This window comes from Mustela putorius, unplaced genomic scaffold (assembly GCF_011764305.1).
Source record: "Mustela putorius furo isolate JIRA1106 unplaced genomic scaffold, ASM1176430v1.1 tig00000135_pilon_pilon_pilon, whole genome shotgun sequence".
Taxonomy (NCBI): domain Eukaryota; kingdom Metazoa; phylum Chordata; class Mammalia; order Carnivora; family Mustelidae; genus Mustela; species Mustela putorius.
In genome coordinates, this window is record NW_025421292.1 from 2,241,909 (window position 1) to 2,258,543 (window position 16,635).

General features: G+C 52.0%; 1 protein-coding gene across 2 annotated transcripts; it reads right to left on the minus strand.

Moving 5' to 3' along the window:
- Positions 1–622: 622 nt before the first annotated feature.
- On the minus strand, positions 623–9,573 carry MLN (motilin). Of its 2 annotated transcripts, none has more exons than XM_045074720.1 (5): positions 9,524–9,573; positions 6,816–6,939; positions 4,840–4,956; positions 1,530–1,638; positions 623–776 (listed from the first exon to the last, which is right to left on the minus strand). In XM_045074720.1, exons 2-5 carry the CDS (start codon positions 6,930–6,932, stop codon positions 769–771), a joined length of 351 nt encoding a protein of 116 aa, XP_044930655.1. In that variant the 5' UTR covers positions 6,933–6,939; positions 9,524–9,573; the 3' UTR covers positions 623–768. The 2 variants fall into 2 exon arrangements, with proteins under 2 accessions (XP_044930655.1, XP_004770801.2); XM_004770744.2 differs by having other exon boundaries at positions 623–779.
- Between the last annotated feature and the right edge of the window lie 7,062 nt (positions 9,574–16,635).

Consider the following 16,635-nt stretch of genomic DNA (forward strand, 5'->3'; position numbering starts at 1 on the left):
AGCGGGAGCTGTGGTTCCTATACAGCCCCAGTTTATAAATAAATGAACATTCATTAATGCAAAATGAAATCAGAATGATATTTCCCATCCAGTTTTGTTTAGAAGGCAGAAATAAGTGTGTTGACGGTGGAATTTTGCTGTGGATGCTGGAGCGTAGAGTCACAAGATGATAGTAATAATAGTGATTTGCTGGTGCCTGTCCCCCGATCTCAAGGCACATATTACCACCTTGCATTTGCAAAGGCTCATTGAGGTTAGAGGGCTAGCTGGAAGTTACACAGCAAGGGGTTGAGTGCAGAAGTCTCACAACTCTCTGGCCCATTAGACCTCGAGCTTGCCCATACACAGAAAGTAGACCAACAAGGGTTCAGGAGACCTGAGTTCCGGTCCTTGCTCTGCCACTGGCTGGTGTGTGTGGGCAGAAAATGCCATCTTTTCTCAGCGGCACAGATCTTCCAGTTCCGTGGGTCTTACTTCATATTTGAACATAGAATTTATCAAAGGCACACATTTTGCTCCTGTACGTACCACCACTTACGGCCCATTCCAAATTTATCCCCCCACCCCCTTTATATGACCTGAGTTTAACCTTCCAAAATTAAAATATTAAATAAAAGAGTCATTTCTGTGTATTTCCTGCTTTATTTGCCAGATGGGGGGCTTGCCTGGGAGAGAGTATTTTCCTTCGGAGCCCCGCTCTTGGGCATGCAGATTTTGGGGCCTCCTTTGGGTGGGAGGAGGGCTCCATCTTCTTCCCAGAGCGGGCTGTCACTTGTCTGCTGGGGAAAAGCAGGGTTTGCGCTCAGGAACATTCGCAGGTCCACTTATGAAACTGACTTCTAAACCTGCCTGCAGAGCCAGGAAGGAGGGGGCACATCCAGCCCCCAGGTATCTGGCAGCTCAGCCTCTAGCTTTCTCTGTACCCTGGGGCAAGTCCTTTAACCTCTGGTTCTTCCCACTCCAACCCTTCCTCCCCACCTCTCTCCTCCCCTCCTGGGGAGGATGAGAAGTCATTAGTAGCTGTTTGTCAGGTAAGTTCTAGCTTCGCATAAGTTACTCTGGCAGACCTTGAACGGGGCAAGGCCAAGTGCAGCTCAGCACTACGATTTGTAGAACAGATAAAAAAAAAAAAAAAAAAATGCAGGCTTCGGGAGCCAGACTCTTCCAGAGTTCCCTTCAGAGGAAGCCCCCAGTGCTGGTGGTGCTTTGGGGGAGGGAATGAACGAACTGGAGCAGGGTCGTGGTAGTGGAAAAGGGGCCCGAGCCATGGGGCAGAGCCTTGAGATGCCGCTGGCTGAGGATTGGGCCTCAGTGGTTCCCAGGAGCTCTCAGAGCCTGCCATTGTCTGTGATGAGGCTCCCCTCAGGGACAGGGGCACCCTTTCCCCCAAGAAGGCAGCTTCCTGTTCTCAAGTGCAAGGCAGCAAAACAAATCGCCGTCCCCAGATTGCGCTCAGACACGCTCCTGGAATATTAACACGGGGTGGATGAGGCCAGGCCCCAGCTGCAGAGGCGCCCGCCTTCCCTTACCGTTCTGGGTGGACAGCAGCGCCTCACCCAGCAACTCTTCCAGGGCAGCCCAGTACTTTTCCAGCTGCCTGGAGTTCATCTTCATTCCAATTTCCACGGGAGCAGTCAGCTGTGAAATAAGGCAGAGTTAACAAGAAGGAAAAGACACGGAGCGCGCCATTAACCCCTGGGTGCCTCACAGGTGGCAGGAGGGATGGCCAGTAGCCACACGGCTCTGCGGCGGCCCCACTTTTCCTGATCCATCCTCCGGGGAAGCCTCTGACCTTCCAGGGCCAGCCAGAGAATTCTGGCAGGAACCCCCCCCCCCCCCCACCAAACTCCAACCAAGGGGCTGGATCCTGGAAGTCACCCTAGTCTTGCTGGGAGGAGGATCAACAAATCTCCCCTGGCTGGGAAGCTGGGACAGGAGGGGAGGGGTCTGCAGGAAACCCCCTGGCTCTTCCTGTGGGAGGAAACTCTCCGTCCCTCTTCTCCTGTATAAGGAGAGCTGGCACCTGGAGCCTTGCAGCACAGGCGTTACTCCAAACGCTTTGCATGTATGATGACTCTCAATAGCCCTAGAGGTAGATATGACTAGTGGTGTGCCCATTTCACAGATGAGGAACCTGAGGGCAAAGAGGTAGAGTAACTTGGTCAAAGCCACACAGGTACTAAGTCGTGGAGGGAAAGGGTGTGACACCCAGGGGGTCTGACTCCAGGATCTGCGCCACCAGGTGAGACTTTCTCTGGACCATGGGGACACAGGTGAGACCCCAAAGGAGCTGTCTGGAGGCTCGCCACCAAGAGAAGTTGTTGTGGCCGAGCTGGGGGGGTGAGGGGTGGGGGCCTGACTGATCTTGCCACCACCCCAGAGCTTCCTGGTTCAGTAGTCTTGGTTCACAGGCCAGCCGAGCTTCCCTGCCTGTCTGGAGAGCTGTGATGGAGGAGTCCCAGGGGCTCCCTGGCAGTGGGAAACAGGCTGAGGCTGCCTGAAGGGCCACACAGAGGGTCTCCAGGCCTGCCCATGCCATCCTCTGCCCACGCCATCCTCTTGCTGAGCTATGCTTTTCTCTATGCATCAGCGTCCTCACCTTAAAATGAGGCGGCTGATGGAATGATCTGGAAAGGACCTCCTGACCCATATATCCTGTTCTAGGGAGATGGAACAGTCTCCCCAAGACATTCTTCAGGATGTAACACGTGCTTTACCACTGCCCAGGGTGCAGGTAGCGGGCAGTTCCAAGTGAGCTCCCCTTTGCCAGCTGAACCAGTCCTTCCCCGTTCCTCCCAGGGAGCCCAAGGAGCATGTGGGAAGGGAAGGCACACTCCCCTAACCCTGCCACCCAGTGTGATGAGTGCACCGAAGTCCCTCTCTGGGCCACAACTGACCTCCCTGTTTGTGGACAGTGTGCTATGGCGACCCGAGGGGGTAGAAGGATCCCTGGCTGGTGTCTGGCAGGAGGCAGGAGGTCTGGAGTCCAGCTCAGTTTTGCTCTGATGACTGTGTCACCCTGGCTCTCACTCTCCCTACTATCAGTCATCTCCCCTCCCAAATCCCTATACAGGGAAGTGTCCCCTGCTCAGACCCAGGACCCCCTTCATTCTCCATCCATGCCTACTCTCTCCAGGATCTCACCCGGTCCTGGTTTGAAATTCCAGCTAATTGCTGATGCCTCCCACAGGGAGGGATGTCTCCAGCCCTAAGCGCTCCTAAAGTCCATCATCTATATCCACCTGCCTGGGCAACGCCTCCACCTGGGCGCCCACCAGGCATCTTAAAGTTCACAGGTCCTATCTGACCTCCTGACCTTCCTCCAGCCATCCTACAGCTAACCATAGGCTTCACCGTCTCCATGAGTCATGAACCCATCCTTCTAGGTCCTCTGGCCCGAACACGGGGCTTGAACTCACTACCCTGAGATCAAGACCTGTGCTGAGACCAAGAGTCAGATGCTTAAAAAGCCACCCAGACTAAGCCACCCAGATTCCCCTGGGGAGATGCTTTTAAAATGTAATCTGATCTTCTCCCTGCTCTGCTCCAAAGCCCCTAGTGGCTCCCATCTCAGCAGAGTGAAAGCAAAGTCCAAACTGCAGAGTCTGCTTTCACCTCCCACTTTCTCTTTGACTCCCTCTGCCCCAGCCACTCCAGTTTCCTCCCTGTTCCCACAATGCGCCAGGTCTACTCCTGCCTCAGGGCCTTTGCACTGATTACTTGTGCTGCTTGGAATGCTCTTCCCCCAGACATCTTAGCGGTTTAGTGCCTCACTGTCTCCAGGTCTGTGTACTAATACCATGTACTGACTAAGCCTGCTCTGACCACCCTATTTAAATTGCAACACATCCATCTCCCCTCTCTGCTTTATTTTCCTCCATGGCACCTGCCACCACCGGCCACACTAGGAAGGTTGTTTATCCTGGTTGTAGTCCATTGCTGGTCCTTTTGTTATCTCATTTCTGCCCCCCCCCCCAATGGATTGTGAGCTCCATGAGCTCAGAGGATGTATCTGTTTTGTTCACCACACTATCCCCAGGGCCCAGAGCCCGGCTTCGCACTTAGGGCTCGGTAAATACTTACTTCCTGGGCAAATGAGTCTGGAAATTAAAGAGCTGTGCTGGACAAACCCAAGACTGGCTCTGGCTATGCCAATCTGTGCATCCAAACTCAGCACTGACCCAGGGGGCTTCACACTGTAGCTGTCCCCAAGGTTCCTTGCTAGGGGAAGAACTGGCACCCTTGCCATCTGTCCCCTGAGGACCACACCTGCCTCCTGACTGGTCTCCTGCCTCCACTTGTGCTGCCCCAGATCTTCCTAAGTCAGATCAGGTCACTACCCTGCTTTGAACCCCAGTGACATAGACATCTCACCTGGACCACCAGGCCCGCCAACCTCTTGTCCTCTCCCAGTATGCCCTGGCCTTGAGGGCCTCACACCTATTATGTGCTTCCTGAGCAAGGCTTTTGCACTTTTCCTTCTGGAATGTTCTCACTCTAGCGCTTTGCATGAGAGGCTCCTTCTCATCATTCTGGTTTCAAAGAAAATAAATGTCACCTCCTCCAAGAGGCCTTCCCTGAGCCCTCCTCTGGCGACAGAGTACCCCCAAGCCCCACCCTGTCATTCTCTATCCTTTATTTGGATATGCCTCCTTTATTTGGTGCCTGAAATGATTTACTGTCTCCTCGTTGGTGTTTCCCTCCCTTTCTCCTAGAAGGGAGCTGGGTGCCTAAATGTCTGGTTCGCTGCTGTATCCTAGCATAATCGGTGGCTAGCAGGGGAGCCATTCCCTGCCCCCACCCACTAGGTTTCTTTGTATTGTCGCCCTGTCTGCTCACCTTGATAACCTGGTTTTCTTCTTCTTCTGTGGGCTCCACAAGGTCCAGAGGCCCCACTTCCTCAGACCTCTTTTGTAAAACCAGGGACTTCTTTTGACCTTTGTTGCGCTCCTTTTCCTAAGGGCAGAGCACAAAATCACACAAAACCCAAAACCGTGGTCTGTCTACTGCCCAGAGGGCACCTGCCTGTCTCTGTCCAAGGTGCTAAGTGACCTGAGCTTCCCACAGGGACAGAAGCATTCCTTCTCCCCAGGTGCCTCTACGGCAAGTCCCAGCAATGCGATGGCCACAGAAGCCTCTCCGAGTTGTCCACCAACAGGTCAACTTGCAGAAGAATCCCTTCCTTTCTCGTTCCAGCACTGCACCCAGGCTGTTACTGTTAATTAAGTTAAAATGCTGAAAATAATGCCTGCCCTTCATGCATATTAAGCGTGAAAATGGGTTTTTCTTAGCAGAGAGCCTATAAAAAAGGTGGCAAGACAGCCTAGCCTGCGAGGGCACCACGGGGTGGCCCAGAAACTGGAGTCCCTGGGAGGTGATTTATAAGAGGCGAGACAGGGAGATGAATTATGGAGGAAGGAGATTGCAGCTTCTTCATAAAAATCCTGGTGCCTGGCAATTATAAGGAGCAAAACCATAGAGTGGATTAATGCAAAGTGTCCTTTGGTTGCCATTTTGCTAGTTTATGTTCTACTGAGTTTGACTGTTTCTGCCCCAAATCTTACGTGGCATCCTGCTTTCTGGGTCCCAGGGCACTGAGATCAGACACACCTCATTCCTTTGGTTTCCCTAATGGCACCCTTGGGATTCAGCTCAGGGCCTTGCCTGAGACATGGTGATTCTAGAACAATGGGCTGTCTCTTCTGGGGAAGAAGCTGGTGGCGGAGGAAGTGTGTTTAGAGAGACTAACACATCTCCTCCGTATTTCCATGGCTACGCCCCACCCCCACGAAGAAGGGAGGCTCCGGCCAGCCTTGCCTTGGCAGAGGACACTGGTCACTGGGTCTGGGGCAGCCTGCCCTGTACAGAGCACGTGGGTCCAGAGGCCACGCAACCTCCCAGAGAATGGATTCATGTCTTTGTTCCTAGTGGAGCCTTGGTCTCAGGTGGGACATGAAAGTCCCATTTTTTCACCTCCTCAGGTCAGAGAGAAACAACTATCTGTACAAGATACTCAGAACCCCTGGACATCTAAAGTAAAAGGCACGGGGAGCCAGGTCTGGTGGTCACTTTTTCAGGGGACCTGCCCCCCTGAGTTCTGTTAAGTCTGCCTGGTTTACTTCTGGGTTCTCAAGAGGCGGCTCTGGCCGACACTTCAGGGAGCAGCAGCTTCTTCTTTCCCACTCTGGGCATTTGCTCCCACCAAGTGCCCCTCCTTCTCTCTAAAGACCCACAGATCCATGCTCACCTCTTCTCTGTAGGCTGCCAACATGCGCCAGCCCGTGGAGACCTCTCCCTCCTCCGAGCTTCGCACTTACCATCAGCGTCACTCGCTGGGCAATTAATCACGTCCTACCTCGTGACATTTCTCTTGTTCTCTATTGTTAGTGAAATTTTCAGGTGTTTGTATCTTGGCTGCTGAGCCTGCTCCTTGAAGACGGAGGCTCTTAGATCTCCTTGTGTGCCTGGCCTCTCACCCAGCATGGCCGTTTATACCGCAGAGATGCTCAGCAAATATTGATTGGCTTGTTAATTGAAAATCTCCTCTGAAGGATGGGCAGGGGCAGGAAAAGGTGTTGCGTGTAGGAGCTGCAGTCACCTGTGTGTGGTGCTGGGGAGGAGTGAAGGTGGCAGGTAGACAGCTGGAGCTGGGGGCTAGCTCAGCTGATTAAACAAGGGTTTACCAAAGGGACACTTACTTGTGCCTTAGAGAGACTAAGGCCACCTGAGTGCTGAGCAGGGCTCTGCGCCACTTGGGCCACACAGGGGAGGTGGGCATGCCTTGAGGTATGTGTGTGGTGGGGGAGACTTCCTACCCGGATCTTCTGAAGCTCGCTGTGGGTGAAGATGGGAACGAAGGCTTCTGTCTGGGAGGCCAGCATGGCAGCCACGTGCACCACAAGCAGAGCAGCCACAGCCTTTCGGGACACCATCCTGGAGCTGGATAGTGACAAGAAGCTCTTGTCATGGGGATTATGGTGCACACGTTCCCTACAGCTGTGATTTTGAGCAAGCCACTTAGCCTCTCCTGATGCGGGCCGGGTGTGGGGCTTTACCAGAGGAGCTCAGAGGCCCTTCTCTGTCACAGAGCCAGGCCTGAGAAGAGGTGGCCCGGCCCCTGCCACATGCTGGGGGAGAAGTCGTCCATGTGTCAGCTCCCCTCTTTGTCACAGCTGCAGTCCTCCAGGGTCAGCGGGGCTCATGAAGTGGGAAGGACCCATGTCTCAGAAGAAAGACTAGATAATCAACAGAATTGTGCTACCCCCTTGAGCCCTCCCTGTGCCCTGAGCTGATGAGGATGACAAAAGGGATAGACCCAGGCCAAGATGACCCCAGGTTTCCCCAAGTGTGCCAGGTGGCACTGGGTCTGGAGAGAGGAGCTGGAACACTCTGCGCAGATGGAAGCAGAGCCAGATGGAAAATTTCAGCAGGGAACAGCATCCTAGAGCTGAAGTGGGGTCTCCACCCCTCCAGGGGCCAGCACTGGCTCTGGAACGAGACTTTTTCAGAGCTCCAGCTAGCTGCCTGTTGGTTGTCTAGAAACAACACAGAGTGCGTCTGTTCCCAGCAACCCCCTCCCCTGACACCTCAGAATGCTGCAAGTGCTGGGGGTGCCTGCTTGCACGTGTGGGGCCTCGTGTCCCAGGAAGTGGGTATGTCTGGATTGGCGGGCCGCAGACACCTACCAGAAACAGGTAGGTGTGGTGACCCCAGGAGAACAAAGGCTTGAGAAATGGGGTCAGCTGAGCAGACTCCGGGCTGGGTCCAAATGGTCCTATGGTGGGGGTGGGGGAGGGTGCTGCCTGCTGGGTGCCAGCCTCAGTTGACTCCTTACCCTGGTGCACAGTGCCCCCTTCCAAGCCCTCTCCCACACAATCTGCACACTCACCTGGGAGCAGGTGCTATCTGGGGAGGGGAGGGGACCTAGACAGGTGAGGAGACTTATTCAGAGATGGTGGAAGTTGGAAGGCTGGCTTCCTGAGGCCTGCTGCTTGGCCCTGCACGCCACTCCATGTTGCCTCTGCTCACAGAAAGTGGAGAAGCACATCGCGGGGGCAGCCTGCTGAACGCAATCCAGGCCCCAACATTCCTGTGTTGAGTGGGCTGATGAGAGCAGGGGCCAGGCCCCAGAGCGAGGAGGAGAGACAACGGGCAGCCTCCACAGCAGGCAGAGTTTGGAGGATTATAGGGTTGCAGATAAAGAGTTTCAGGGAGTCAGCCTGGGGCTCCCACAGCCCTTGGGCAGCCTGGATTCTGTTGGCAGGAAAGAGTCCGGCCCTGGATTGGTCTCCAAGCTTCCCTGCAGTTCCAACCCCCCTTACCCCTTTGGAGAGAATCATCCAAGAATGCCGACTTGCGTCCTGCCTCCCCATGTCCAGGACCCTTATCCTCAGTCATCTGAAGCCACCTCTACTAAGCAGGACACTCTCTCTGCCTTCTTTGAAGCCTCCTGTCCCCGTCCTACTTTCTCTCTCCATCTGGCTAACACTCCATGAGATAGAACATGAGAGCTCAGATAGTCAAAGCCTCCCATGCCAGCTACATGCAAATTCAGGGTCAGAAGACCACCCACCCACCGACTGCCTTCCCCATCTGTGGGGACAGCCGAGATCTGGTCTGGGACCCCAGGAGGACCTGGAGTAGTACAGAGTCTGGGCAGGGATGGAGGGCTCCCAATCACTCTTCTTCCTATCCTCCCTCTCCCTATGGAGGCTGGAGGGCCCTGACTCCCCTCCCCAGGTGGAGACCATGTGTCACATCGATGGCGTCCCGTTTCCTTCACAGAGATGCTACAGAGCCCTTTTCATTCTGGTGTTCACATTTAATTCCCTCCATAAGAATCAATAAAAACCTTAAATAAAAAAAGGCAAAATCCAATTGCTGCTCATTTTCTTGATCCAACTGGCAGTTGGCATGTCACCTACGTTCATTTGCGTTCCTGGGAGCTCGGAGTGGGAGAGCTTTTCGCTGTATGATGAGACACTGACTTCCCTTTTCCATCTCCCAGGATGGGGCTCCAGTCTTCAAGCGATCAGGCTGGAGGAGGGGGCATCTGTCTGCTCCCTGCCCTCCCATAGGATCCCCGGCTCTGGCGAGTCTGGCTTCGTCACTCAATCTCCCTAGGGACCCGCTTCACCTTTATCTTTCCAGAGTGAAGCCTCCATGCCATGCGGGGGTCCTGCGTCCACACTGAGCTCTGGTTTGTGTTCTTGGCCTGTAGTTGTAGTCAACGGCACCGTGCACCCACACAGCCTCTCTTTTGCCAGGAAAGGCACCCACCCACTCCTCCCTCCAGCTTCCCTGCTCCGGGGCAGTCCTGCTTTAACACACACGATGAGTGGCTTTAACCTGCTACTCTGGAAATCGGCTCTGGGGCTTGCAGTCCAAAGCCTAGTGAAGTATTGGAAGGTGGCAGGAGAGACACAGGGGAGATCTTTGGACCGGCTGGCTCTGCTTGCACCGCTGTTCTGCCCTGGGGCTAATGCTGAACCCTCCCCACTCCCCCCCAACCAAGGCTACTCACATCAGCGCGGTGTGAATGGGACTGATGGAGTCTGTGTCTGCTTATCCTCTGGTATCTGGCTGATCTGACCGGTCTTTATATCTGGTATCTGGCTGGTCTGATGGTCCCTCTGGCCCGTCCTTGGGAGCCCATTAACCTTTGGCCACACCTTAGGGGCTTTGGGTGGGGAGCCCAGATTCTTGAAGCTCATGGAAACAGCAGGCAGGGCCTGCCACCTGTGGACTTCTGGGGCCTTCCTGGAAGGCTTCTGCCTCAGGCAACAGTCAGGATTTGGTGGAGGCCAACTCCCACCCAGATGGCACTCTCGGGCCCACTTAGAACTCAGCTGCTGGGGATACCTGGGTGGCTCACTCAGTTAAGCGTCTGCCTTCAGCTCAGGTCATGTGGGATCGAGTCCCGCATTGGGCTCCCTGTCCGGCGCAGAGCCTGCTTCTCCCTCTTTCTGCCCTCACCTTGCTTGTGCTCACTCTGTCAAATAAATAAATAAAATTAAAAAACAAAACAAAGCACTGTGGGGCACCTCAGTGGCTCAGTGGGTTAAGCCTCTGCCTTTGGCTCAGGTCATGATCTCAGGGTCCTGGAATTGAGTCCCGCATCTGGCTCTCTGGTCAGTGGGGAGCCTGCTTCCCCATCTCTCTCTGCCTGCCTCTCTGCCTAATTGTGATCTCTGTCTGTCAAATTAAGAAAAAAAAATTAAAAAACAAACAAACAAACAAACAACAGAGTGTGAGGTCCAGAGGGCGTGGGCTAGTGGAGACCCTTTCCCCAGTGGAACCTTGCTGGCCAGTAGCACTTTCCAGAGAGGCTGCTGCACACATCCAGATGGGGATTGCTCTTGGTCCAGGAACCCCTCCCCGGTCAGACCTCTCTGCCGTGGCTTTTCTCCTCAGAAAGAAACAAATGTTTGTGGAGCTACAAACCCAATCCTGTGCTCATCAAGGCTTCCTGCCAGCGGGGTCTGGGCATTCCACTTCAAGGCCAGTCACACTGGATCGCTGGATCGTGGGCTCGCCAACTGCTGTTCAGCCTGTCCCCTGGGTCTCTGCAGTCCCTGAGACTTAGCCCAGAGGAATGAAAGCTTGAAATGCCGGGGCTTGGAACTGAGATGCCACTGCCCACCCTGCCCCAGGTTGCAAGAATGGCCTTTAAGACATAGTCACAGATCTTGGTGGTGGCAAGATAGCATGAGCAAGGTGAAGAAGTACCTCCCTCCCCACTTCCCAGACTCCGGGGGTCTCTGTTAGCACCATGTTCTCCTGGGGGAGGGAAGAGGAGAACAGGGCTCAGGTCCATACCTTCATCTCTAACACATGGTGAGGTGGGGGGCAGGCCAACTGTGGTCCATGGGCCAAATCCAGCTTGTGAGCTAAGAGTAGTTTTTACGTTTTTTAAAATAATTCAAAAAATCAGAAGAAAAAGGATTTTGGTGACATGTGAATTTTTATGAAATTCCAATTCCTGTGCCCATAAATAAGGTTTTCTTGGAACACGGCCACTCTCATTCATTTGTTTGCTGTCTGTGGCTGCTTGGGGGCTCTAACAAGAGAGTTGAATAGTTGGACAGAGACGTTAAGACCCACGAAGCTGAAGCTATTTATTATTTGGGCCTTCTAGAAAGTTTGCTTATCCTTGGCCTTCCTGTGTCTGGAGCATGGAAGGTGCTTGATACGTTAAAAAATAACAGCCAGACATCCTACGTATCAGCTTTTTGAAATCATACAATACTCTGAGGCTGGTGCGGGTATTGTTCCATTTTACAAGTAGAAAAACTGAGGCGAAACATTGGGCCCAAGATCACACCTATTAAAACGGCAGGGCCTGTATTCAAAGCCTGGCTTCAGAGCCCACTGCAGTTTTTGCCACTTGATGTTTGATGAGTGAGCACGTGGATGTTTACAGCTGGGGAAGGCCCTTGATAGGGCCCCGTAGAAATTCTACAAACCTGCCACTTTCTCCTAAGTCAGCCCCTGGCAAGGTACCTGAGCACGACCCAGTCGGAATGGACCAACTGCGACAAATGCAGGTTGTTCTTGTGTGTTCTCGGGTTTGGAGAGGTCAGACTCAGACCCGGGGAGGACTGCATGTGGTGGGCCAGGCTGTCCACCATGCACAAGGGAAAGTTCGAAGCCTCTCCCCATCACCCCTCTACACCAGGCCTCTGAGACCAGCACCTTGTCTCTGCTGGCCCAGTCTGGGCTCTGATCCGGAGACACTCTGTCTGAGAAATGATAGGAACCTGGGAACCGGAGACAGGACAGCGAAGAGAGATGGGGAGGTAGGAGGTGCTGGAAACAGTAAATAATCTGGGATCAATTTTCTGGGCATGAGTAGCATTATCCTGGAGCTCTCCTGTGACTCAGGACTTCTGATCCAAGCACTTTGCAGTGTTACATATGATATCTGCAGTTTGGTCTGGAGGAAACGCAAATCGGGGTTCCCAGGGAGCTACTCCCTATAATGCAGGGGGGAACGTGGACCAGTTTGGGGCTCTGCTGTGGCCTCTGTTCTGGAGTCACAAGCTGTAAGGAGGAAGGGGCCTCTTCTTCCTGCTCGTCTTGGCTGCGGATCGTGGGGGTCTGACCATTAGGAAGGTTCTCACCAGGAGAATGTCTTCTCTCTCCTCTCTGTCCGGGGCCTCAATCTTGAGGTATATTTTCCACTGTCGAGCGTAGTGCTTCCAAAATGGAGAGATGGTGGATAACAAGCCTAATAACAACTACTTTGTCTTTACCATGTACACTGTCTCGCCCTACAAATGCTCAATTAGTGGCTCGCTCTTCTGCTAGAAACTGGACAAAAATAAAAGGCAGGCATAATCTGATGTTCTTCCTTCTCTGATCTGGGACCGCCTCTGATGTGCAGCGGCCGAAGCAGAGGGGAGGCAAAAAACCTGACCCACGTCTGGGAAAGGAAGTTCACAAAACTCAGAGGAAGCAACTCAAACCACATGTGGGTCCTTGATTGCCTCTTTCCCCCATGTTGGGCAGAAGTATTAACAGTTCAGCTCGCCTCTCCTCATGACCTTGAAAATATTGTTTGCTGGGTACTGCATAACCTCTTCATTAATGGCCTGGAACAGGGAGGCAACCGCGTGTTAATTAAATTTGCAGAGGATACTAAATTGGGAGATGTAGCAAACATCAGGGAGGACAGATTCCTAATACAAGAAGACGTTGGGAGGTTAGAACTATAAGCTGGAAAAGGCCAGGTGAGCTGCTGGACATAGGTCATCAAGGCCTTGAGGACATGAGATGTGGATGGTGAGGAGAGGCCAGCAAAGAAGGAAAGCTACAACCGGGGTGACGTGGCGGGCGGGGCAGGAAGCGTGGTGGCAAACACATTGCTCTCTTTTCCAGATGGCACCCTCAAAGAGGCAGAGGACAGTGGCTAGAGGAAGACAAGAGTCCAGATAAGTCAAAATTGCCCGGAGATTGCTAGGAGTGCCAAAGCTTAAGGTATAAAAATGAAAAATGAGGGGTACCTGGGTGGCTCAGTGGTTTGGGCTGCTGCCTTTGGCTCGGGTCGTGATCTCAGGGTCCTGGGATCGAGCCCCGCATCGGGCTCTCTGCTCTGCAGGAAGCCTGCTTCCCTCTCTCTCTCTCTCTCTCTCTCTCTGCCTGCCTCTCTGCCTACTTGTGATCTCTGTCTGTCAAATAAATAAATAAAATCTTAAAAAAAAAAGAAAAATGAAAGGTTTCGAAAGACTGGCTTGCCCAGAATGCTGGTAAGAATTAAATGTGCATTGCTGACATTGAACAAAGGCCAAGGAGAGGCAAAGAACACAGTGTCTCAAAGGCAGAAACGGGGGGGGGCGCCCTAAGACGCGGCTCCACCTACAATCGGCCCTCCTGGAGCTAGAGGGGTGTGACTGGGCTCATGAGCACAAATACTAGTTGACAGTGATGGCATTTAAAACTAGGGTAGGCAGGGACCCCCTGGCTGGCTCAGTCAGTTAGGCATCTGCCTTTGGCTCAGGTCATGATCCCTCAGGTCATGACCCCAGGGTCCTGGGATAGAGCTCTGTACTCAGTGGGGAGTCTGCTTCTCCCTTTGCCTCTGCTCCTGCCCCTGCTCACATGCTCTCTCTCTCTCTCTCAAATAAATAAATAAAATCTTAAAAAAAAAACCAAAAAAACAAACAAAAAAAAAAAAACTAGGGCAAGCAAAGCACTGAAAGATGTATTTTAGGCAACAACAGTGTCCTGGCCCATGGGACACAGACTTTAGTGACCTGTGGGTTATTTTTATTCTTTTCCTTCCATGGCTTAGGCTCTTTTTTCAGAAGTCACAAATGATTTGTTGAGAAATGATACACAGCAGACACCATACACCAAGAAACGCCCCCGTATAGAAATAGTGCGAGTGGAAAGGAAAACACAAATTTGAAGAGCGTCCGTCCAGATTTAATTTCCAATTTGTTGATCTTCCTGTGTGTTACATCTGATACTTGAATTAACATTCCTGCATCTCCGATTTCCTGTTGAGTCCATTCAATGTGTGCCAACAACCCTGGACCCAAAACAATCCAATAAAATGCTTTCCTGTTCAGCTCAGCTCTGTAGACTATTGACAGTGTACGCGGAATTTGGGAACTTTGTTGAGTTTTACAATAGCATTCCTGCCGACTTCCCGGTCAATACTTCCCCGGGTGGTTAATATACTCCTAGAAATGTCCCAGTCACTAATGTGCTTCTGGGTTCCCTTTCTATTTATGGGGGTTTATCACAAAAGCTGCTGCTATAAAATTTAAAAAAGAGGTCACATAACTTTTTTTCCAGGGACGATGATGGTGCTTAGAGCTGGGTCTATGGAATGGACTTTGATGGGATTTATTTTTTCTGTTCTTTCTGTTAATTGAGCTGGTGACACCAAGTCTCCTTGTAATTGAATTTTAAATCTATGTATTTATGTTTTTTATAGAGATGATGGATGTGTGTGAAGGGAAAGCAGATGGCTTTGGAAGTGACGAATTAATTATAAGGGAAGCCAAAGCCTCTCCTTTTTCTTCAACTCCTTCAGGGCAGGGGGCTCCCAGCACCCTGATCGGAGGGAACGAGGCACTAGAACATGGAGGCAGGGACAGCTGACACATTTTCATAAATGATTAAGGAAGTCCGTGGTTGAGAGAAATTTGTACTCTCATGTTTCAGAAGGAAAGAAGTCTCAGTAGAGGTTTTACGCCATGTGGATAGGAGCCAAAATCATTTCAAATGTCAGCCTAATCCAGGGTAGATTCAGGTAAAAGGAGCTAGATGTCCAAACTTTTTCTCTACCATGGCATCAACGAACCTCATTCATTGTCTTCCCCACACCTGCTGGGCTGGTGGGTTTTGGATTTTGGGGGCTGCCGGTGGCTGCTGATGGGAACCATGGGCTACATGTAGCTTCTGCCATTGACACCAGTGGCAGTCACGCAGACCTCCTTCCCACCACCTCACTCTGGAGGCGAGAGGCAGGGGCGAAGAGGCGATTCTGTTTCCTCTGTGGTCCATGGCCAGGGCTGAACTGCCAGATGGGGGATGGGCAAGAGTGGAGGAGGTGAAGGAGGGTGATTTCACCTAGGAATTGAGCAGAAATTGTTGGTGGCTCAGGTTTGGTGCTCAGGAGCCATTCACAGCTCCATGCCTTCATAGTGTCTGTCTGAGCAGAGACCTGGTCTGCCACCACAGCGAGCATGCTCTTCAGGTCCTTAACCGCTGTGGTTTCCTGTGGGGCACATCTAAGGGAGGCATGTGTCATATGGGCGGGTCCGAAGATCTCAGTTGGGATAATGGGGCGAGCCAGAGGCATCACAGGAGCCAGGATGGGGACAAGATGAGCTTGGAGCAAGTGCTGTAGATAGTGGCAAGACTCAGCTACTCCTACTAGGATCTTGAACAAGACCTGCCCTGAGCAGCTCTGAAGACAAGGATGTTAGAGCTTGTCAGCCTCACCTCCTCTTGCAGCGTCCGTTCCTCTTTTTCCTTTTCTGCTTCCTAGAATAATATTTCCCTTGGAAGAGCAACCAAATTACTGGAAAACTGCAGCCAAACAACACTGCAGGATTTTGAGAGAACGCTCCCAGGTCCCAGGCAAGACCCAATCACAGTGGTAATTCATCTAATCATTATTCACCCAGGGCTCATCTCCTGAGTGTTTGACTGTCAGAACTGAATTCCACCCCAAAGAAAAGCTATCGTCAGAGAAGATTTGCAGTTCTTCTTTGTAAAAAAGGAGAGAAAAAAGGGGGAATTTATTTAAAATAGGCACGTGTAAGCTCCCAAGGGACAGGAGGCATAAATTGCAAGAACAGCTCCAATCAAACTTGAATCCTCCCGGTTTAGGATTTTACTAAGGAGGACGGAATATGAAAGGGAACGGAGTATCCCCACTCACTTCCAAGTCACATCAAGGCAGCCAGCTTGTGACAGGAAGATTACCTGCAGGAGGGCTTTATTTGATGTGAAAAGGGTTAACGTCATTTTAGCAGATTAGAAATTCTCTAGGTCTCTTAGGAATGAAAAGCAAATTTGAGCTTTTCCATGAAGGAGTATGCATAAACCCTTTTTAGACACTGGAAACAAAAGGAGGGGAAATGGCCAGACTGACTTGCTTTGTGTTTGACACACAGGTTCATGAAGATCTTGAGTTTTATGATTCTCCTTTTATGGATGGCCTTGCTGAGGGGTGGGTAAATAATAGGAGGAATGGTGGGACTATATTAAAAGCCTCAGCCATTGAACCAATCAGTGCATAGTTAATGATCACCTAAACAGGGTTCAGCTCTGTGCTAGGCACTAGGTGTGATGGGCAGTGGACACTGATGACATAAGCAAGCCTGTCCCTGCAGGGCCATACGCTCTGGTTGAGAAGGAAAGATGACAACAACGAAGCAACACTGAGTACCATAAGATGCACTAGAGGACTCCAGAGGAGACAACTTCCTTAAGGCCAGAGTCATCAGCAAGGCAGGCGAGCAGGGTAGTGGGAAGGCATACGAGCCTCAGAAAAGTTCTCCACCATCATGCCACCATCTCTGCCTTTCCCTTCCTTCTCTCCCCTTGTGCTGCATCCCTCTGCCCTCAGCACCTCCCCACACCCCACCTCTACCCTCCCCAGAGACTGAACACACA